This window comes from Tasmannia lanceolata, unplaced genomic scaffold, assembly GCF_043159265.1.
Source record: "Tasmannia lanceolata isolate RefF3 unplaced genomic scaffold, GAP_Taslan_0.1 ptg000008l, whole genome shotgun sequence".
Classification (NCBI taxonomy): domain Eukaryota; kingdom Viridiplantae; phylum Streptophyta; class Magnoliopsida; order Canellales; family Winteraceae; genus Tasmannia; species Tasmannia lanceolata.
This window is the reverse complement of record NW_027518685.1, coordinates 35,524,219-35,547,903: the sequence shown is the minus strand read 5'-3', so window position 1 is coordinate 35,547,903 and position 23,685 is coordinate 35,524,219. Positions and strand designations below refer to the sequence as shown.

Genomic DNA, 23,685 nt, shown 5'->3' with positions numbered 1-23,685 from the left:
AAATAAACTTATATATATATATATATATATATATATATATATATATATATATATATATATATATATAACCCCTTAGAAGATATAACCATTGGATAGGTTTTGGGAATTCAAAATAAGAACCAGCCGCAAGTTCCAACGGTCATATTTTTCTCGACAATAGACGTCTGGTTGCTTCCAGAATCCAACCAGATGATTGACCAGACTTCTACCGCAAGGTCTGGTTTGTAAGTTCACATATCAAATGAATGAGTTTTCCTCTGATCTTTTGTACACATTGATATTGATATTAGGGAAGATTGTGAACCAAAATTTAGCTGATTTGGAAAATATTTGGGTCCTTCATTGACCAACTAGATGATCGGACTAGACTTATGCCGCAAGGTCTGGTCTGCAAGTTTAGCTAGTAAATGAATGAGTTTTCTTCCCATTTTTTGTACATATTAAAGTAGATATTAGAGAAAGGTATGGACAAAATTTTGGCTCAATCGGAGAATATTTGGATACTTTTGTGATAGAAAAGCAAATGGTTTTAGTTATGGTTTTCAAAGGATGTTTGGATTTTTGCTTTAAAATTATTTTGAAAACTCTTTGAAAACACTTGCAAATTTATTTTGAAGTTGATCTCCATTCAACCTATTCTTGAATAATCCTCTTGAGTCCGGTGGTTGAATGAGCATGCTTACCCTTCCTTATTCATGCATGTTCTTTGGTCTTCAACTTGACTTAGCTCTTAATGACTCCATCTTGATGTTGATTGATCTTCTATTAGGTTCAACTTGATTTGTCTTTGTCCTTCTTGGTTGATGAATCTTCACTTTGCCTTTAATTGCCATGTTCTATCTTGAGTTGTCCATCTTGGTACTCTAATTTTCTGTGTAAGCTTATCATGGGAAAATCATTAGTATCAACCTACTTTGATCAATTTGGGTTTGTTGTCTTCAAAACAATGAATAGGGCCACAGATGGGAACCCTTGGGCTAACACTATGGGATTGGATAAAATCAGATGATTCAATGATTCTTCCCTCTTCTTGCATAAAATGCACCAACTTGTAAGATGGAATTTTCTCCTCTTCAAGCGGTTGCGTGTATTAATTTTCTTGTATCCCAAAGTCCAAGCAAATGCCATTATTATGGGTCTCGATTACTAAATATTTGTTCGCCTTGATTTTTCCCTATTCGATGAATTTAACCTGCAAAAAATTGATAGAGAAAGTTCCTTAAGGGTCGGGTATCCAAATCCTAGAGTCCGCCAAGCTAAGGGAACAATAGTTGGAATAAAGGAGTTCAAGCAACGAGGAGAAATTAGTAATCTCACTTTCTTTTAGGTTGTATTATCAAAGAAAAGTGCAGAGAGAACTAGAAGACACTTAAAATTTTGAATAGGATCCCAGGATGGTCCCCATCACTGTCCCACGTTATGGTTTTTCTAGAAGAAAAACATTGGCATTCTTTATGGAAGTAAAGTCTATGAAAGGGGGCAGGATTTTGGATGTCATGTAAACCTTGGGAAAACCATGAACTTTATTCTGTTTGGATGAATGTTAACCAGGAGAGGGAGAGATAGAGACAGATAGAGGAAAGGAGGATTACTTATGAAATCTTGTCTTTTTTTAGATATTTCATACGAAAAAAGAAGTGAAGTCGTGCCACAGAGATGCAATTATTACACTTTTTTGTTGTCAGATAATCTCTAAGGATTTGGGTGTTAGTATGGCAAACACAGAAAGTAATCCAAGAAGGGCATTTTTACAACAAAAAAACAAATTGTACGTCCATCTTTTAAGTCAAAAGAAACGGAGCCTTAGGGATCGCTTGAGGATCCCTCTCAATTGGCATCCAAACAAAGTCATCTCATTCTATGTGTTGCCTGCCTCATTTATTGAATACATTTTGGAAGATATGTATTATGGAAACAGCTTATCGGAATGACACTTTTATGATGGTGGTTTTCTGTACTTAGTATATTCTTTGTTTTATTCTTCCTGTGGAAATACTGCCGAACTCAGAATATATCAATGTTTCTTTCTTATATGTGCCTTTCTGCAAGATATTTAAGTGATACTGTAGACACCTAATTTTGTCAAGGTTGAACTAATGATAGGTTGTCGCGAGGAAGAGTCTCATGATGAGTCCCAAAGCACCTGTAGTGTTTCTCTCAATCTCTATCTAGGTTATGAAACTAGGATAATTTTCTAAAAATGAACTTGACCACAAAGGTGAAACAAAAGCCCGTCTTTACACGGTATCCCACCTTTCACGGCACGGCCAAAAAGTTCGTTTCCACACGACCTTTCAACCGAGAAGTTAGCTTTAAGTAAAAAAATATTCGGTTTTTACCCAAAAACACTTCGTGTTCCAAAAACCCCTGATATTAGGTTCATTGGAATCTCCTCGGAACGAGGAATCCAACAGATCTGACTGCGTACAATTCGGAGTTAAAACGGAGGAGTTACGGTCTGCCGAAACTTCCCGAAAACCCGTCAAAAGAGACGAAAATTTGCATTTTTTGAAGCCAAAAAAACGAAAAATCACATTTTCCAAAATCTTGCCGAGTCAGTGTCAGGTCCATTTCGCAGAGTGAGAAATTTTCGCACTCTGCGAATTTGGGCCCCGACCCCCTATAATATGAGGGGTAAGAGTAAAATCAGATTTTTAGTTTATAACTATCTCTCTGGTTTGGTTTTTAACCTCTGGTTTTTTCCCTTTTTTCGGTTTTCAGTTCAAAAACCCTTTTGAATATTAGAGAACCCTAGTTTCTCTGCTTTAGAAGAGAGAAAATAGAGAAATTCATGGGTTACTCACACTAGGCGTCGGCATTTTGCCGAATTTCTGAAGACTCGGAGCGACATCCTTCAAATTATGTCGTTATTCTGTCGAATTTCGCAGAACTATGAGCTATTTTTCCATAATAGCGCCGTTGTTCTGCCGAAATCTCGGCAATCCCGAACCCCCTTTGTCCAAATAAAGACGTTACTCTGCTGAATTTCGAAAAACGCGAGGCTTTATTATCTAAATAGCGTTGTTGTTCTGCCAAAATCTTGGCAATCTCGAAGTCCCTTCGTCCAAATAGCGTTGTTACTCTGCTGAATTTCAGAGAACGCGATGCCCTATTATCTAAATAGCGTCGTTGTTCTGCCAAATCTCGGCAAACCTGAAGCTCCTTCATCCAAACAACGCCGTTGTTCTGCCCAAATCTCGGCAAACCCGGAGCCCTTTCGTCTAATCAGCACCATTACGCCACCGGTTTTTTGACAAGCTCTCACTCTCCTCTAGTAAATTTATATTTATTTCCCAGCTTTCCCCATGTCTAGTACTAAAATCGGTGCAGGGTAGTTACGGGGTTTAGGGCTTCTTTTGCCTTAAATCTTGTAACGTGAACCCCTCTCCTCTCTGTAGAAAGGGCTACGTTCCCTCTCCTTATCCCACCACTCTGTCTCCGGTCTTACCATAGACAAAAGAGACAGAGATGAGAGCCCTGGCGCTCCACGGTGTTGCACAAATGGAGGGAATCATAAACCCAGAGTTTTCTTTTCCTTTATGTACTGTCTTTTTCGTTTGATTTAGTGAACCTGATTGTCGTCAGCTGCGAGATCTTTCGGGACTCATACCACAGCATATGATCTCAATCAGGATAACTACCGCTTATTTTCATTTTTTTTGTAAATTCATTTTATTTACATTCTGGAATCAAGCATAATCCAAATAAAGGATAAAATGATAATTTATCCTGATTAAATTCTTCAAAAATGTCAAATCAAGTCAAGGGACTGGATTCATCCGAGCAAAAGGGATTCCTAACACCTTCCCTGATTGTAACCATAACCTTTACCCAGATATTTGTAAGGACATGCCTTACAAACAGAGCAAAATTAACAGGTTCAAGGTCGAGAGCAAAAGAACCCCTTTAGTTATTGTTCCTCCAATGAAATTCGGATACATTTCCCCTTTTCATCGAAAGAACAGGCACGGGTCCTAAGCCCTTACCTAGGTGGTGACTCTGAGTTTCTCTTTCTTGCGGAGTTCGGATCACGGTCACGAGTCCTCAAGAAATGCAGATCAACAAATACTCCCTGAGTACCCGATGTGGTGATCCTCCGCCGCCCCGGCGCGGACGGGAAAGAACCAACTCCCACAGATTGGCGACTCTGCTAGGAAAGAGGCTGTTCCTATTGAAAATCAAAAGGTTATAGCTCTATATTCACTTGACTTGGCATTTTTAAAAATCCAATCAAATAACTTGAATTTTTCCGGCATTATTAGGGTGATCCTTAACCCGATGTAGCTTGCAGGGGCACTCATAAGTTGCGAACACTTCGCAAGCTGCTGATGCTCCTCACGAGCGACAATAAAAACAAGTGTTAGATTTACTTTTCAGTACCATAAGCTTGTTCTGCAGGATTTGCTTGAGCCACTGCTCTAAATTGCCGCTGAATTCTGCGAAAATGCCCCGGAAGGCACCTAGGCTTACCCATTTATTTTATGTCAAACACTGCACACACACCATGTTTTGCATACCTATTACCCTCGGGAGTGACTAGCACTTGGAACAGATGGGTGGCATCTAGGATTTCATCACCTGGAATGTTGTTTGTCACGGCTCCATTTAATGTGAAAGCACCACCTCTTTGCATGTCGCCTTTGTGGTAGCGTCAAAACGATGCTGTATTGAACTCCCCCCTGCGCCAGGGCTCCTGGTACGGGTTGTTCGGTACACGTCGGCGAGAGGGACTTTTAGCCTTCATCACAATGCATAAGCCCAGCATACGCACGTAGATGTGTACCATGCCCACATAGGGCATGTTGAGCTTAGAGTTAAGCAAAGCCAAAACCAGGTACTCTCGAGAGATGTGAGCATATTTCCAAAATAGGAATACACTAAACCTCTGGCCCACAAAGGGCATGTCGAGTGGGTCTAGAAAGGTGTCCCTAGATTGCCTTAATTCTTGCTAGGGATGTCATTACCCTAGCCCGATGCAGAAACGGTCGCAGCTCATTATTACCCAAAATTGGAGGTTAATCCAAACCTTTCGTTATGTCCAGAGTCATGGTTGCAAACCCATACCATCACCTTCTTTGGATAAGCAACTATTGTACCCTGGAGGAATGCCCGTCTTGCAGTTAATACACTTAACCAAAAGACTCTCATTCTGGTTCCATCTTTAAAAAATAAAGGTTCTCTTTGAAATCTTAACCCTTCATTCATCTTCTACCCTGATCGTCATTATGGTCAAAGCAGTGAAGCTCTACCCAAATAAATCTATCTTTCCGTGAAAAGATAGACTTGTCTTAACCGTCTTGGTCACAGCCTCATAAGGCTCTACTATTTTATTGAGTTTAGACCCGTCCTAACCATCATTATGGTCAAAACGGCGGAGCTCTGGTCAAATCTATCCTTCCATATAAGATGGATGTGTCCGACCATCTTGGTCTCAGCCTCATCAGGCTCTATTGTCTAAAGAGTCAAGATCCATCCTGACCATCGTTATGGTCAAGACGGCGGAGCTTTGCTCTGATAAGTCTATCTGTTTCATAGACTTATCCCTACCATCTTGGTCGCAACCCTTTCTGAATCTATCTTTCCATATAAAGATAAACTTGTCCGGACCGCTATTATGGTCAGGCCAGTGGAGCTCTGCCCAAATAACATTGTCTTCTTGTAAGAAGATAATCCTGTTATGACCATTGTTATGGTCACAGTACCCGAGCTCTGCTCATTTCAAGTCAGTCTTCCCGAAAGGTTAGACTCATCCCGACCATCATTTATGGTCAAAGTAGCGGCAGAACTCTGCCCAAATAGTCTCAATCTTCCTCTGGAAGCGTAGACCCTTTTTCTGACCATCGTCATAGTCACAACTCATGAGTCATTCTCAAGCCCATTTGTCTTCTCCTTTGAAGACGAACCTATCCCGACCACTTCTCATGGTCAAAGCGTCAGGGTTTTGTTCAAATGAATATATCCTCCCATGTGAGGATATACCCAGCTCAATGTTTGTCGTAATCAAAGTGTCAGACCTCTGTCAAATTGTCTCGAAAGTAGGGTTAGATCTTTATCTAAACCCTGATCAAATTCAACCTTTCTAGGGGTTTCTTCCAAAGTCACAGACCACAGAGGCAAACCTTGTTCTCAACCCCTCGCCTGTCCAAGATCCGTCCAAAATTTGTAAAAATTACAAAAAACGAAGAAAAAACACAAAATACCAAAAACAAATGTTTTGTCGAGAGTTTTGCGGTTATTTTACCAAGTTTTGTTCTCTGTATTCTGTGTAGGAAGATCATAGACCCAGGAGGATTGGTCGAATGGATGCAGCGATTCTACTCTCCCGAAAGTATTAGACACGTCTAATGGATGATAGATCTTAGTGAAAATTTCATTCCTTTCCTACCCACCATCTTGGTAGACTGGAATTTTCTTAGGGCAACTGCTACATTTTGGGACCCTCAGTATCATGTTTTTCATTTTGACACAGAAGAGATGTGTCCAACTTATGAAGAATTTTGCACTTTGTTAAGAATTTTTCATTTGATTTAGTTAACCTGATTGTGGTCAGCTGCGAGATCTTTCGGGACTCATACCACATCATACGATCTCAATCAAGATAACTACGCTTATTTTCATTTTTTTTGTAAATTCACTTTATTTACATTCAGGAATTAAGCATAATCCAAATAAAGGATAAAATGATAAGTTATCATGATTAAATTCTTTAAAAATGCCAAATCAAGTCAAGAGACCGGATTCATCCGGGCTAGAGGGGTTCCTAACACCTTCCCCGATTATAACCATAACCTTTACCCATATACCTGTAAGGACTATGCCTTAACAAATAGAGCAAAATTAACAGGTTCTAAGCCCAGAGCAAAAGAACCCCTTTGGTTACTTTGCCTCCAATGAAATTCGGATACATATCCCCTTTTCATCGGAAGAATAGGTACGAGTCGTAGGCCCTAACCTAGGTGGCGACTCTGAGTTTCTCTTTCTTACGGAGTCCAGATCACAGTCTCGAGTCCGCAAGAAACGCAGATCAACAAACACTCCCTGAGTACCCGATGTGGTGATCCCCCGCCGCCCCTGCGCGCGTGGAAAAGAATCGGCTCCCACAGATACATTCTGAGAAAAGAGTCATGTTCTTCTAAATTCTTATTATTGTTGATTTCCATTTTGAAATATTACAAGGGAAAGAAGGGCCAAGTAACAAACCCATCTCAATGCAGATGGGAGAGGTTGGAGCAGACCCACAATTAATAAAGAGACTTCTAAGAATAACCACATATAGTCAAGTTAGAAAAACCACAAGTAAAAGCTGAAAACCAGAACAAATCAGTCTTCACTATTTGTAGAGAAGGGTTCTTGCAGAAGACCACTAAGCCAATGAGGATGCTTAAAAAACCGTCTCTCCTTCCAAGATATACAAAAGACCACCACCGTCAGGTGGCTGATGAAACTGGAACGACAATGCTCTTTGACTAAAAAGAAAAAAAATTACCCTTATGATAAAAAGACAAATAGTCTAAATTCAGGGAGATGATATTTTCACCCCTCAGCCGTATGCATTCGCCCCCTTTTAATGTGATTTGACGTCAAAAAGCGTTAAAGTTGCCCACTGTTCACGTTATAAGGGGGCGAATGCGTACTGCAGAGGGTGAAAATATCATCTCCCTAAATTTATACTCATTATAAAAGGGAGATGATATTTTCACCCACTGTAGTACGCATGCGGCCCCTTAAAGTTGCCCACTGTTGTAGACACCCCATTTTGACCATGCCCTAAACCCTCCAAGTTTGAGCAAAACCCCACCAAATTAATCAGCTAGGGTCCCAAAATTCACCCTAGGCTAGCTTAAGGTCCCAGCTGGACCCCTGCAAAATTTCATCAAAATCCGAGCGCGTTTGCCCAGCTAACGAGCCGAGGTAAGTGTCGTAGTATAAGCTGGAAAGGGGGTTGGATTATCCTGGATGGGGCCGAGCCTAGGTCGAATAGGACAAAAATGGCGGGCGCACTATATCAACTTTTCGCGCGCCTCATCCACCTAGAGTGCGGATATCAATTTAAAAAAAAATGCTTATAAATGCTGTTTTTAATCTCATTTAAAAAAAAAAATGCTGAGAAAATCCGAGAGTGAGATCTGTGCAAAACCCAACTCCCTTCTTCTTCCTCTCCGATTTCCTCTTCTCCGGCAAATCCATCTTCTCCGGCCGTTCTCTAAATTTTCTACCGGAACTCCGATTATGTTCCTCCTCGCTGTTATCTCCATCTATCATCTTTTTCCCCCCATTTTTCTCCTCAAACCCTAACTCCCCGTCGAGTATCACATTCTCCGACGAGTTCCAGCTCCGATCTTGATATTACTTCATCACATTTGAAGAATCACTATAATTTCCAGTGAGATCTGTCAGATTCCAATCTTCTTCTCTTCGAATTCTCAGATCTGCAAAAGAGAAGGGGGTTTTCTCATTTTCTGGAAAAATCTGAGCACAGAGGACGAGAGAGAAAGAGAGATCCCCAAAACCGAAACCCTAACCTTCGCGGCTTTCTTTTTCCGATCATATGCCCCGACGGATCCGGCAAGGCTCCGGTCATATTCCGGCTGAATTCTAGTTTCATTTTTTTTTAATTTCTCCCTCAAATGCTACAAGCTACTGCTTGTGCTATTTTTCTCCTCTTTCAACCCTAGCTTTGAATTCTAAACCTTAGATCTATGAGTTCAAATTTTAGAATTTAGATTCAAGTTAGGATTCTTTTAGATCTGTTTTGCTTCTCTTTTGTGGATCTTGATTCAGCTTCTTCGATCTTTTCTCCGTTGGAAAGGAGGTTCTAAAAATAGAAATATGTTCTAAGAGGCTCTTATTTGAGCATTTTCAATAGAAGAAAAGCTCTGTCATTGAAGATCTTTAGAGGAGTAGCAAAAACAAGTTTGTATTCTCGTTATTCCACAATTTTGAAAAAAAGGATAAGCATAAGAAGACGAAGTAAGCTCTAAGTGATTCAGTTGAAGCAAAAATTCAAGGAAGAGAGAGATCTTTAATTCGGGTAAGTCAATTTATTATTATTATTATTATTATTATTTTTTATAAATGCAAAGAATTTATTGTAATCCAGTTTGATGTGGTTAGACATGTAGGTATGTATGTTAATTGCTGTGAGGATTCTAAATTTTTAGAGAACAGAGCATTAAATAGATTTTCCGATTTAACTATTGATAGTGTGTGGAAAATTTAAGGATCTTTACTAGAATTTTTGGATATGAAACTTGATCTCATTGTTTTGTCTTAATTTTCACTAATATTTACCTAAATTCTAGAATAGGTTTATGATGCTTTCATCTGTTTGATAGTTAACGTTGATTTGAGAAGTAGTTTTGTTTCGATTAATTTGTTGTAAATAGGTGTTTTTGACTAAGAAAGTGAGGAATGGGAAAATAGAACATTATGCTGTTCATGCTAAGTAGGTGTATTTTTTATGAACATATAAATGTCAGATTTTTTTTATGATGATATGAAAATTTTCACATTCTTAACTTTGTGAGCATGTAAAAATTGTTAATGAGTACTATTTAAATTTATATCTTAGATGGTACTCTTGATAAATGAATGTGTTAGGGGTAACTTTCAAGAATATAGCAGGCGTGTTGTCAAGAAATAAAGACTAAGTTCAGAAAAGTTGAAACTTTCATCAACTATGTGTAAGCATTTGAATTGTATAAGAGCACACTTGCTGATTTGTAATGGTCGGTTTATGGTTGTGGTTGATAACAGCAGCCCCATCACATTAAATATGCATAGCAGCCCCATCACATTTAATATGCACAGTAGCCCCATCCCATTTAATATGTACAACAGCCCCATCCCATTTGATATACACAGCAGCCCTCATCCTTTTGATATCAACAGCCCATTCACCTGGATGTTATAGCCCTCATTTTACCTTGACATGTGCATCCTTCTTGATTTTGATATTAGCATCATTTATCCCTCAAGTGATTCTAGGGAGGGGGAGGCCTGCCAATTAGTTCTACAGGAAAATGAGAGGAAACCATTAAGACCTTTATCACCCTGGATCACTGATATATTGCTCACTGCACCACTGGGTATTACAAGTGACTATTTTCGTTGGTGTGGTGGAGTGATGAGTAAATATGCAGCTGGTGGAGAACTCAAGCCGCCGCCGACTGCTTGTGGTCGTGGCTCTGGAAAGCATCCTCAGCTTATGCCATCGACTCCAAGATGGGCTGTTGCAAATGGAGTTGGTGTTATATTAAGTGTTTGTGATGAAGAAGTTGTCCGTTATGGGACTGTAAATTTAACAGAAGCTGCTGTTCATGCACTTTTTTCTTCCTCCTCCAACAACCGCTTTAGATGAACATCTAGTTGCTAGATTGCCAGCTCTTGAGCCATATGCACACTTGTTTCATCAGTACTATGCAAGTGCTACTCCAAATGCCACACAAAGGCTTCTACTTGGGCTTCTGGAAGCACCGCCATCATGGGCTCCTGATGCACTTGATGCTGCTGTGCAACTTGTTGAACTCCTTAGGGCAGCTGAGGATTATGCATCTGGGCCACGAGGCTCATCGACATGGCAACGTAGTTGATATTCTATGTGCCAGAACATGTCTAGTAAGAGTGCCTGTTCTGCAGCCACTCGCTAAAGCTTCTGGTGGTGTGCTTATTCTTCACGATGATTTTGGAGAGGCTTTTGGCGTGAATTTCCAGAGAGCATCCATGAGGGCGGCAAGTTCTCATGGGTTGTTTGAGATACGTTGTTCTGATGATATTCTCATAACTCGAGTCATAGGGCCGGGTGAAGAGGCACCTTCAGATGCTCATGAAACTTTTAAAAATGACACTGCTACTTGCATTCAAATGCTAAGTGTTGAAGAAACTCAAAGTTTTGCACTGTCCATGGAAACAAAAAGCGATATTAAGAATGATCATGTTTTCTTCCAGTTTGCCGTTCGGTATTCAAATGTCTATCACTCTGACATTGCTAGAGTGATCACTGTGAGGTTACCAACGGTTGATGGCATATCGGCCTATCTTGAGAGCATTCAACATGAGGTGGCTGCAGTTCTTATTGCTAAGAGGACTATCTTGCAAGTCAAAACTTCTTCTGATGCAAGTAATATGAGGCTAACTGTAGATGAAAGAGTTAAGGATATAACTTTCAAGTTTAGGTCCCAATTACCAAAGTCAAAGCTTTATTGGTTCCCCAAGGAGCTCTCAACATTGCTTGAGAACTTATTCCATCTTAGAAGGGGACCACTTTTAGGCAGTATCATTGGTCATGAAGACTAGAGATCCGTGTTGAGGAATTTGTTCTTGAATGCATCCTTTGATTTACCACTTCGCATGGTGGCTCCTCGTTGCCTAATGCATCGCGAAGGCGGCACTTTTGAGGAATTGCCAGCATATGATCTTGCGATGCAATCTGGTGCAGCAGTTGTGCTTGACCATGGGACAAATGTCTTCATTTAGTTGGGTGCTGAACTTGGTGCCGAGGATGGGAGAAGTGCATCTGCTTTAGCAGCTTGCAGAACATTGGCAGAGGAGCTCACTGAAGAGCGATTTCCTGCTCCTCGTATCCTTGCATTCAAAGAGGGAAGCTCTCAAGCCCGATACTTTGTTCTCGGCTAATACCCGCACACAAAGATCCCCCATATGAGCAGGAAGCAAGGTTCCCTCAGCTGCGTTCATTAACTATGGAACAGAGGGCGAGGCTAAAGAGCAGTTTTATTCAGTTTAACGATCTTAGTTTCTGCGAATGGATGCGGAGTCTGAAACTAGTGCCCCCCCGAACCAAGCTAACTGTTAATGGCAGGAGCAGGATCTAGACAGTTTTTTTTCCCACCAGAGGAGACTCGAGGCAATGAAGGCGCTAGCCCAAGCCCTTTTTTTTTAGGGACCTGCTCGGTCATAGTAGCACTCCCCTCTTTTGTTTAGTAGGCTTACCCAGCCTTTTAGATGTTTTAATCCTTCTTTAGAACCATTTACTCATTGCAAGGGCAATGAAAGAGATATCTAGAGTGTAACGCCCCGGATTTTTGGAAATACCAACTCGGTGCATAGAAGAATATTACATCATCTTTCTCAAAAACTTTCATCATTCCCAAGATCTCAAATACAACAACTACGTTTAGAGGGTTTACAGAAATTAGGTCTAACTTATTACATCTTAATTCAAGGCATAGTTGATACATATTTAAAACATATTTGTCCTTTAGAACAGTTCTGCATTCAACTCTAGCATTCCTCATCTTTCATCTATACTTCACCTGGGGGTTGGAACAATAAAACAAGAAAAAGAAAGGGGTGAGCTCAAATAGCCCAGTAGGGTATAAACAACAAGTGATGTAGAATTGTCAAGCTCATAAGAACATGATATTTTGCAGATAGGACATCTCACATTATAAACATGGAAAGAAGGAATAAGCACAACATACTTTCCAAACGTATAGAAAAAACTTACAGAACTGATATCAAGAATTATATATATATACTTCATTAAGCATAAATGCTTTCATTCATAGCCATATCTCGGCCCATTCATAGCCATACCTCGGCTCATAATCCTCTAGATTTACACTCTCTAGAGTCGTCTTTACCCACGTGCACATGGAGGACTATAACGCGTCCACCCGTCATCATATCATAACTCAATCCATATTCAGAATAAGGGTATCACAAGATAAACCCTAAACATAAACACATCTCACGGAAACAAGTTTCGAGGATAGAATTATAGCTTTATCAGTAAAATCATTTATCTGAAAGGAATGGGGTCTAAAAGAAAGGATCCCCCTTGGATTCTCATTAGTTGTGGATCTTAGAAGGATAGAAACTCTTATAGCAATTGCGTATAAAAAGAATCAAAGAATATGAAATATTCACATCCAGTATATCAAAAGAGAATCAATGGAGAAAACTCTTATATATATCAAAAGAAAATCAATGGACGAAAACCCTTACATCAAGTTAAGCAAAAAGAGAATCAAAAGATAGGGAACCCTTACATCAAATATAGCAAAAGAGAATTAGACGATAAGAAACCCTTACATATAGCTTTCTGATCACAGGTTTGTTTGAGCTTACACCTTGGAGTGGATATATTCTAATTTTATCAAATTCATGTTTTAAGGCAGTGTCCTTTCTGTCCAGGTAATGTCCATCTATGTCCAAAATAATGTTCCCTGTGTTCAGTGTTCTTTCTATTAATTTTTAAAATCATGGGGCCCAGCATGCACTATTCATGTGGACCCCACATGTTACTATTCATGTGGACCCCACAGGTTACTATGCTTAGCAGTTCACCATTCTTTGATTTAGTTTATTTCTTGGCTACTATGCTCAACAGTTCGCCTTTCTTTGATTAAAGTTTACTTTACGGTTACTATGCTAGCATTTCACCGTTCAAATAAGATGGGCTACTATGCTCAGCAGTTCGCCTTTCTTTGATTAAAGTTTACTTTACGGTTACTATGCTAGCATTTCACCGTTCAAATAAGATGATAAAACTTGCATAATCTATAGCGAGTTATCGCCTCTTATGCATGCTTTATCATAATATTTACATAGGTGGTAGAACCAACCATATTACCCATAATAAATACTTTAACTATCTATATGAAAGACTTACCTTGGTAGTGATGAAGTGGATTTCCTTTTCTTTCTCCTCTCTCTCTTTTTGCCTCTCTCTCTTACTCTTTCTTCTCTGAATTTTTAGCTCTACTAGGGTTTGTCGAAATAACAAAATGAGAGCCGCTATTTATAGATACTACATTATTAAATTCACAACTACCCTCTTAAATGCTTCTCTTAAATGCTTTTAAAAATATAGGAATAGTAAAGGTATAAATAAATGAATATTAAAGGCTGCTTGAATAGTAACAGGATGATTAATATTATTTAATTATTATTTTCGTCGGTGAAGCGCAACTACTCATTAATGATAGTGGTTGTGGAGTGACCCGCTTAACCAATGAGTTAATGAAAGTGGTTGCGGTGTGTCCTTCTGGTAGTGGTTCCCACTAGTGATGGGTCCCGCTGGCGTTGGGTCCCACTAATTGTGGGTCCTGCTTGTTGTGGGACCCGCTTGTGTGGGGCCTGCTGATGTGGGACCCGCTTGTGTGGGGCCCACTGATGTGGGACCCACTGTTGGTGGGACTCGCTTGTGAATAGTACTCGGTGGGTCCTACTGTGAATAGTAATTTTGAATAGTTTATCTCAACAGTAAACTTGCATAGTATTTCTGCATAGTAATCTTACGTAGTATTTCTGCATAGTAATCTTGCATAGTGACTATTGTGAATAGTAATTATGAATAGTGACTATTAGTAATTTTTAATATGTGTAAGTATCTACTCATTTTTAGTTGACATCTGGGACGGTGGTTTAGTGGTAGGAAGCCGTTCAATCCTCGCTCAGCATTGGGTTCGAATCGCATACGCCCCATTATGCCAGATGTCCTCATGCCCGATTAACTCGGGGAAAATGAGTAATGGCCGATGATTACCCACCTATGATGCCATTTTTATTTATTTATTTGTATATATATATATATATATTTTACCGGTTATTACATTCTACCCCCCTTAAAAAAATTTCGTCCTCGAAATTTTACATACCTTAAGAAGTAAATAGATGAGGATACTTTTGTTTCATCTCCTCCTCCGGTTCCCATGTTGCTTCCTCGGTGGCTTGGCTCCTCCACAGAATCTTCACCAGTGATATTCTTTTTGTCCGAAGAATTTGTTCCTTTCGATCAAGGATTTGTACTGGTTGCTCTTCATAAGACAAATCTTGTTCCAACTGCATTGGTTCTGTTTGCAGTACATGTGATGGGTCCGCCAAGTATTTCCTTAAAAGTGAGACGTGAAACACATTGTGAACATGTGACAAGGCTGGTGGCAAAGCTACACGGTATGCTACTGGTCCAATTCGTTCAAGTATTTCGTATGGTCCAATATATCTGGGACTGAGCTTCCCTTTCTTTCCGAACCTTATCACACTCTTCCAAGGTGATACTTTTAAGAATACACGGTCACTCACTGCAAACTCCAAGTCTCGACGTCGATGATCGGCGTAGCTCTTCTGTCTGCTTTGAGCCGTCCTCATATGTTGTTGGATCATCCGTACTTTGTCAGTAGTTTCTTGTACTAACTCTGGGCCTAGAAGTTTTCTTTCTCCGACCTCATCCCAACATGTCGGTGTTCTACACCTCTTACCATAGAGAGCTTCATAGGGTGCACTCTCTATACTAGAGTGATAACTGTTATTATAAGAAAATTCAACCAATGGTAAGTGTTGGTCCCAATTACCTTGGAAGTCTATTATGCAAGCTCTAAGCATATCCTCCAGTGTCTGAATTGTCCGTTCGGATTGACCATTTGTTTGAGGATGAAAGGTAGTGCTGAAGTTCAACTTTGTCCCCCAATGCTTTTGTATACTCCTCCAAAAATTAGATGTGAAGCGCGGGTCACGATCAGACACAATGGATGCTGGTATGCCGTGTAAACGGACTACTTTGATGTAGAGCTTCGCCAATTGATCTAAGGAAAATTTTTCTCGTATTGGGATAAAATGAGCTACCTTCGTCAGTCGATCAATGATGACCCATATTGCGTCATTTCCTTTCGTAGTCCTCGGTAGTCCCGTAACGAAATCCATTGCTATCATATCCCACTTCCATATAGGCACCTCTAGTGGTTGTAAGGCTCCCTTTGGTAGCTGTCGTTCTGCTTTAACTTGTTGGCAAACCAAGCATGTAGACACGAACTCAGCAATCTCTCTCTTCATATTATTCCACCAATAATGGGTCCGAAGATCTCGATACATCTTCGTACTCCCTGGGTGTATGGAGAATGCCGAACTATGTGCCTCAGTTAGCAACTTCCTTCTTAATTCTGGATCGGAGGGCACACACAGTCTTGTGTTGAATCTTAAGATGTCATCTTTATCAACATTGAATTCGGAAAGTTTGCCTTTCCGAACTGCTTCGATCTTTCCTTGTAATTCAGGATCGTCGACTTGAGTGGCCTTGATTTTCTCCAATAGTGATGGTTGAGCAACCATCTGTGCTATGTAGCCCTTGGTTCGCGGTTCTACTATTTCCATATCCAGTTTTCTCAGATCTTGGAGTAAATGCTTTTGAGTGGTTAGCATTCTTGCCAAGGTTCCGGAAGTTTTTCTACTCAATGCATCTGCCACTACATTTGCCTTTCCAGGATGATAATGAATGGTGCAGTCATAATCCTTTAGTAACTCTAGCCACCTTCTTTGTCTCATATTCAGCTCCTTCTGGGAAAATATGTATTTGAGACTCTTGTGATCAGTATAAATTTCACACTTTTCCCCGTAGAGATAATGTCGCCAGATCTTCAGTGCAAAGATTAGTGCCGCCAATTCCATATCATGCGTGGGGTAGTTTTGCTCGTGGTATTTTAGTTGGCGTGATGCATAAGCTATAACTTTATCATTTTGCATTAATACGCAGCCGAGCCCTTCTTTTGATGCGTCACTATAGATCACAAATCCTCCGGTTGGTGTTGGTAATGCTAGCACAGGTGCGCTGACGAGTCTCTTCTTTAACGTTTGGAAGCTTTCCTCGCATTCTTTGGTCCAGATAAACTTCACGCCTTTCCGAGTTAATTTCGTTAATGGATTTGCTAATCGAGCAAAGTTTTCCACGAACCGTCTATAATAGCCGGCAAGTCCCAAGAAACTCCGAATTTCTGTTGCTGTCATGGGTCTTTGCCATTCTTCAACGGCTTGAGGGTTGGCTGACTGTTCCGAGTCAAAGTTGGATTTTGTTCCCATTTTGGGACCGTCTTGCAGTCCTTTGCCACATGTCCTTCCATTCCGCATTGGAAGCATTTTCGTGTCCCCGCGTAACAGACACCTCCATGTCTCTTTCCACATTTTGAGCAATGTTGCTGGTCTCCTGCTTCCTTGACATTAGGTCTCTTTGTTCCAAATCCTCCTGGTTGGCTTTCATTCGTTCTCTTTACGCCGGTCAACTTGTTTTTAGACTGCTGAAAGTCCAAATGTTCAATTTCCACTTTCAAAGCACATCTCACCACGGCTTCGTAGCTTTGAAAATCTAAAGCTGCTAATGCTCGCCTGACACTAGGCTTTAATCCGTATTGGAATTTGTCCACCTTACTTTGAACGTCAGTCACTAGGTGGGTTGCATATCGAGCCAGTCTTGTGAATTTTGCTTCATATTGGGAGAGTGTATCTCCCTCTTCTTGCTTTAATGAAATAAATTCTCTCACTAGCTGAGCTTTTAGTGGATGTGGGAAGTATTTTTCGATGAAGATTCTTTTGAATTCATTCCAACACATTGCGTTCATTTCTTCTTCGGTTTTTGTATTTCGGACTAAATTCCACCACTGATCCGCGTCACCGTCCAATCTATACGTCGCCAATCTTACACGTTGTTGGCTGGTGCAGTCAATCACCGAAAAGATCTTTTCGATGGAGTGAATCCATCTTTCAGCTTCTAAGGGATCTGTAGTTCCAGAGAAGGTAGCAGGATGTTGCCTTATAAACTGTTCCAGTATAGCTCCTTCGTTTTGAAGTGGAGCAGATGGGGCTCGTTGTTGGTTCATGTTTGCTGTCATTGCTTGGGCTAGTTGTGCCAATGCAGTGGCAATGGCATCATTTCCTGCGTTGTTGTTTCTAGCGTTGGCTGTAGGTTGTTCGTTTCTTGCTTGCCTTTCTCTGCGTGGCCTGCCACGTCCCCTCCTTGTCTCAGCCTCGATTGCAATAATCTGTTCCTGATTCTCCACCATCTTCATATCATAGTATCACGTTAGTAATCTAAATTATAACTCATATTTAAAAGCATTTATAGAATTTCTAGATGGTTAGGCATAGTAGTTTAGAATAGGGCATCGAACTACGTTGACTCCGATTTTTCCCGAGGCCGGGATACGTAGAGCAGCTGGGATGGACGGCCATCTTGGTCCGAGTCAATGCATTAGAGTTTTAGGATTCATTTTATCCAGTTATGTTTAGAATTGAATTGTGTTGTGTGTTTTGCTGTGTTTTCTTACTTTCATGTACAGATCCTATACCTTTAGCTGTAGTATGCATGTGTTTGCACACCAGAACTCAGACACCAATTAGGTATGACACTCATAACCTAGCTATTATTAGGCGACACTTCTTTCATTTCTTTTATGTGTGCTTATTATTCATCTCCGAGATATGCATGATTAGATAGCCGTTTTCTCGGAGATATTCGTTCCCATTTCATATGACTTTCGCCCAAAACTCTTCAAAATTATTAAGTAAATGGCATAAGAGACCAGGTGTTTGCACTTGGGCGGATGAGGTGCTCTTTAGACCTTCCGAATTCGTAACCAGGCACGAACCTTCTTTTATATCTCTGGTTATCCGTTGCAACAGAGCATAGTATGGGATCCTTGGCCCACTTCCTTGGATGGCGACTCTTCTTTGTTTAAGATACGCCTCGAATCTGGGCTAGTCCCCGAATCGAGAGGTATCTCACCTTTGTATCGCCACTCATGCTGTGAGGGGCACTTCTTTCGAGAGTTCCTTGGTAGAGCTCTTCATTCACGTGGATGATCCTGAGACTGTTCGCGTGGGGGCACGTCCCCCGCCCCTCTCGGATCGGGGTCCACAACTGTTCACATCAAATCACGTTACAAAGGGGATGCAACATAAATTTTTCCTTCGTACAAGCTTGCGCCAAACTATCTCCAAAATTTTCCTTCGTACAAGCTTGTGTATGTCATGTGCTCGGGAAGTCAGGTGGGTCTACCTCATAAGATGATCCAAACTATTCATTTGATGGGCCACAACGTAAATTGGTTGTTCCCATAACTCATCTCCATAAGATAATCCTTACCCTCCAATCTATAGAGGACCGTACATTGTAGAAACCCTTGTACATTGGACGGTTAGGATCATCCCTATGGAGATGATTTAGAGGGTACAACCTATTTACAATGTGGACCATCAAATGAACGGTTTAGATCATCCTAGGAAGTGGGCTCATTGCACTTTTTGAAGGATACTGGACTAAACACGCACACACAATACAAAATCTCTTTATTTTTCCGTAACTATAGATACCCCATTTTTCCAAGGTTGAAATGATGATAGTTTGGCGCGATGATATCCTGATAATGAATCTATGTCTGCGTGGATAATACATATCCTTGTGATATTGTATTTCCAGCATGAGAACCGGGAAGTTTCAACATTCCCCAGGTAATAGAATTATGGTCTATTATAGGCAAAGAAAGTGGAAAAATTCTCAGCTCATAACCTTTGATCCCAAAGAATCATTCAAACTCATTACAAATTTGACCCAAACCAGATTGCAATTACGGCCTTGACCTTGCATACCTGTGATCCCTGAGATCGAGCCCAAAAAATTAGCAAAACAACTGAAAAACTAGCCAGTTTTTTAGCTCCTATCAATATGTACATTTTGTACATTTTTATGTGTACAAAATTCATTTCCTATGAAATTCAAAATATATGAAAATCCCAGTTTGATTGAAATCAGTTTGTACGAAAATTCCCAATTCAGACAAAATCCAATCGTGCGAAATTCAGATCGTACGAAAATCAGATATGTAACTAACTTTTTCACTTGAGCGGGAATTTTTCCTCTCATTTGTGCCTATAAATAGGCCATACTTTTGTGTATTTGGGGAGAAGAATTTTCAGCTGAAAATTCTTTAAATTTGGGAAATTCCTTCCCCCCCCTTTTTGTGAGAAAAAGAGTTTGAATTTTCGTTGCAGCCGATCAGAATCCGACCAGAATCTTCGCCGGAGAAATTTCAGAGGGAGATGGTCTTAAAGGCCTTTTCCAATCCCCTCTCTTGAATTCTCCGCCGAATTTGTCGGAAATATTGTTGAGAGACCTGAGTACTGCCACTCAGACTATCGAAATTCCCGTTAGAGTACTTTGGAATTCTGCCGAATTCTTCTTCAAACAGGTTACATTTACATTTTTATTTCAGTTATCTAGTTTTTTTAGCCTTGATTAGGGGAAAACTAAGCGAAATAGGGTATTGCCCTAATTCTCAATGTTTTATCCCTATTCTAGTAAATCTAACTTATGTTTTGTCTTTTTAACTAGATTTACATTCAAATTCCAGTGAGATCTAATGCAAGATCTTGAGAATTGTGGAGAATTCTTCCATAATTCCCAATAATTTCTAGTGGAATTCATTTTAATTTGGATTTCTAAGAGATCCGGTAGGTGATTTTGTAGTTTTTAGGTTTTAAATAATTCATAACATCATCAATAATACTCGGGTCTCAAAAATTCCAGAGAATCGAGAAAAATCTCTAGGATCTGGAATTTTGTATGAATGAAACATCAAATTTTGTACATATAATTCGTACAAAATTTCATTTCCTGATAATTTTTCAAATTCGCACTAAATTTCATACGAAAATGTCTTATGTTTTGTACGGAAATTCAAAACAAATCAGCTTTGTACGAAATTCCAAAACTGTTTCAAATCAACTGGAAATTCTTTTGAATTTTTAATTAAGATTTCAAAACTAAGTAGATCTTATTCATAAGACCAGGATTTTGTAGGCATGAATGGTGCTTAATACCTTCCATTCACGTATCCTAGCACGACGTAGTGCTTTGGTTAGATCTAAGCCTTAAATCATAGTCAATTAAGGGTCCTAGGCCCATTCCTAGGTGATGACTCTCAATTCCTTATCAGATCTGGTTCTGATAAGGATCTTGATTTGATTTTCTAAAGTTTTCTTTAAAATTTTAGAATTTCAAGTCATTTCAAAAGATTTTCAAAGGAAAAACACAATGGACCATATCTGTGAGACTCTGAGAGCTCTATAGTAACATAATAAATTGAGCTTGAATATGTTGTGCGCGCGCGTAGTCTAGTATTCTTTAGAAAGTAAGTTTAGATATACTTCATAGTATGATCCAAAACATTCATGATTTGATGGGCCACAACGTAAATTGGTTGTGCCCCATAATTCATCGCCATAGGATGATCCTTGCCCTCCATTCTATATGGGATGGTACACTGTAGAAACCTCTTAAGATTGGACACTTTGGATCATCCTATGAAGTGGATCCCACTTTCTGAAGAGTACCGAACTTCGCTCGCACACATCATATATGCTAATAAATTAACGGGTGAAGGTATTGGTAGGCCCATCTATTGAATTAATCTTGAACGTTCGTTTCTATGTATCATTTCCCAGAACATTCTCTCGAGGGAACATCCCAACCATCTGATTTGCGGAGGCTTTTACAGATGAAAAAGGCTTTCAAATTTTCCTAGAGCCTGACCATGGAATATCAATACAAATCTCATTTTCTCATTATATTTTAAGGGAAATGATATCAACACAAAATGTTTTAATAAAGCACAAAGTCAGCTTATCTTTTCTTTTCTAATTGGCTTCTGAGAGCTTTTTGGGAACCGTAATAATTTGTAGCGACTCTTTAAATAATAAAAGATAAGATATATCAATGCATATATTAAAACATTGTTGTGTCGATATCATTTCCCTAATGGCTGAGGTTTCTCTGAAGGGCAAACTTGGCAGCCAGGAATATTTTTTTTCATGATAAATCGGTCTCCAAGTGACGAGAGAGGACTAGGGCAGGTGGGAGAAGGAGAAAGATTTGAGAGGGCCATTCGAGATGAGGGTGAAAAGTGGCTAAAATTAGGAAAAAGTGGATTAGGTTTTGAGTAGAGTTTTTTGTTCCTGGTTTTTAGCCGCCTCTCCCCCTTAGAGACACTAGTTTCTTGTATTTTGTTTCTGATTTTTAGCCACTTCACCCACCCAACCCCTGTCATGCCACTTGGAGACACCAGTTTATAAAGAAAAAAATCAGGGTAGCCAAACGTGCCAGAAATGTTTTTATGAGAAAAAAAATCCCGTCAGAAATGTTTTTCTTGCAATCCAAACAGTGCTTTAAAAGAAACAAATTGGAAGGTTAGGATAGCTTAATATCTAGATTTATTTTGCCATGATCTTGATCATCCAAGAGTTAGCCCTACTTGTATTTTGGTTGTGGATGTATTTTATTTATTTATTATTATTATTGGGTCGGGGGAACGGGGTATATTCCTCCTTTCTCTTCCCCAGCCACCCCCTCTCTAGTGTATTTATGACTACTCTTTTTGCACTAAAGGGGTAGTTGGGGGAAGAAAAGGGAGAGAATATATCATTTCGACCACCAAAATAGGGTTTTGCTAAGAAAATGAGGTAGAATGATGTAATTTTCCCTCTTTGGAAATATTTGGTTGCCACCAAAATATGTTTTACTAAGGAAAAGAAAAAAAAGGTGTCATTTTCCCTTTCCTAGAATAGTAGAATGTTTGGTTGCTAATGGGTGTGAAAATAGGCACCCAATAGAAGGCCGGCATGTGGCATGCATGGACACAGACGAGCCGAGGGCAAATGGGTAATTACATAGCTCGTACGAGAGCCCTAGAAACCAAAACCCTAGGCCTGCAAATCCAGAGCGCGGCCGCCGCCAGAGATAAACTTAAAAAATCCAAGATCTCAAGAAACTAAACCATCCCAAAAAGAAATCTCGACCAATAAGGAAAGAGTCCTCAAAAGGCAACTTTCTCAGACTAAAAAGGCAATTTTCCTCTACTCTCCAGGCTCTCGTCCTATAAAAAGGACTCTATGGCTCGAAGGAAAGTGGTCTGAAACCATTCATTACTTTCTCTGCTTATTTGTTGTTGTGGCTGACTTAAGCTTCGGAGAGCCTTCTTGGAGTCCAAAATCCTAGGTGATTTTCTGACGGTTCGCTTCTGTGTGCAGGTTGCTAATCTTTGCCTTGGGAGTTGACCCAGCCTCAATCCAGATTTCAACGGCAACAATTGCCAACCATGGTTCATTCCACTTTCTCTTTTTAATTTTCTAAATAATAGCCTTTTGAGTTTCCTCCCAAAATAAGAGCAAAAATAAGATGGAAGTAAACATGATCTTTACTTCTAGTTTGTTTTAACTTAAAATGGTATTATTTTAATTTTCTTTTACAATCGTGCATCCAAACTTATCGCAAAAAATATATATCCACAGCCATAATACAAGCGGGGCCTACTTCTTTGAAGATCAAGATCATGGCACAAAAGATCTAGATGTAAGGGAAATGATATCTTCTCTCCCTTTTCTTCCCCGAGCCACCTCTTGTAGTGTAAAAAGAGTAGTCGTAAATACACTTGAAGGGGGGGGGGGGGGGGGGGGTCTGGGACAAGAAAGGGGCTAATATATCTCTTCCCCAAAAAATGCACTTTTATTAGAATGCCCTAAAATTCATTTTTTTCTATTTTTCATTAGAAAAAAGTCAAAAGGAAATGTAAGAAAGAAGGAAAAGATATTAAATTTTTTTTCCTTAAATAGAAGTTTCTTTCATAATAAATTATGGAAAATGTTATATTTGCCCTTGTTTTACTTGGGACAACCCCCTCAAGTGTAGGGGGGTTGTCCCAAGTAAGAAAGGAGTAAATATATCATTTCCTTAAATTAATTTTAAAAATTTATAATCAAAGAAAAAAATGATATGAGAACTAAGACGTATGCCCAAGTGAGAAAACTAACAATCCCTTCTATCCACATGGACAGACAGAGAGAGATCAATTTTGGAATTCTAGTTTCTTTTGACAGGTGAGAAATGAGGGTCTGTTTGGAGGCACT

General features: G+C 39.7%; 1 protein-coding gene and 1 pseudogene across 1 annotated transcript; one reads left to right on the top strand and one right to left on the bottom strand.

Annotated features, from left to right (window-relative positions):
- The first annotated feature begins 10,023 nt into the window (after positions 1–10,023).
- On the top strand, positions 10,024–11,835 carry LOC143883602 (protein transport protein SEC23 A pseudogene; annotated as a pseudogene).
- Positions 11,836–16,736: 4,901 nt separating this feature from the next.
- On the bottom strand, positions 16,737–17,789 carry LOC143882926 (uncharacterized). The gene has a single exon (XM_077386305.1). The coding sequence runs from the start codon at positions 17,787–17,789 to the stop codon at positions 16,737–16,739; it is 1,053 nt and encodes a 350-aa protein (XP_077242420.1).
- Positions 17,790–23,685: the final 5,896 nt, after the last annotated feature.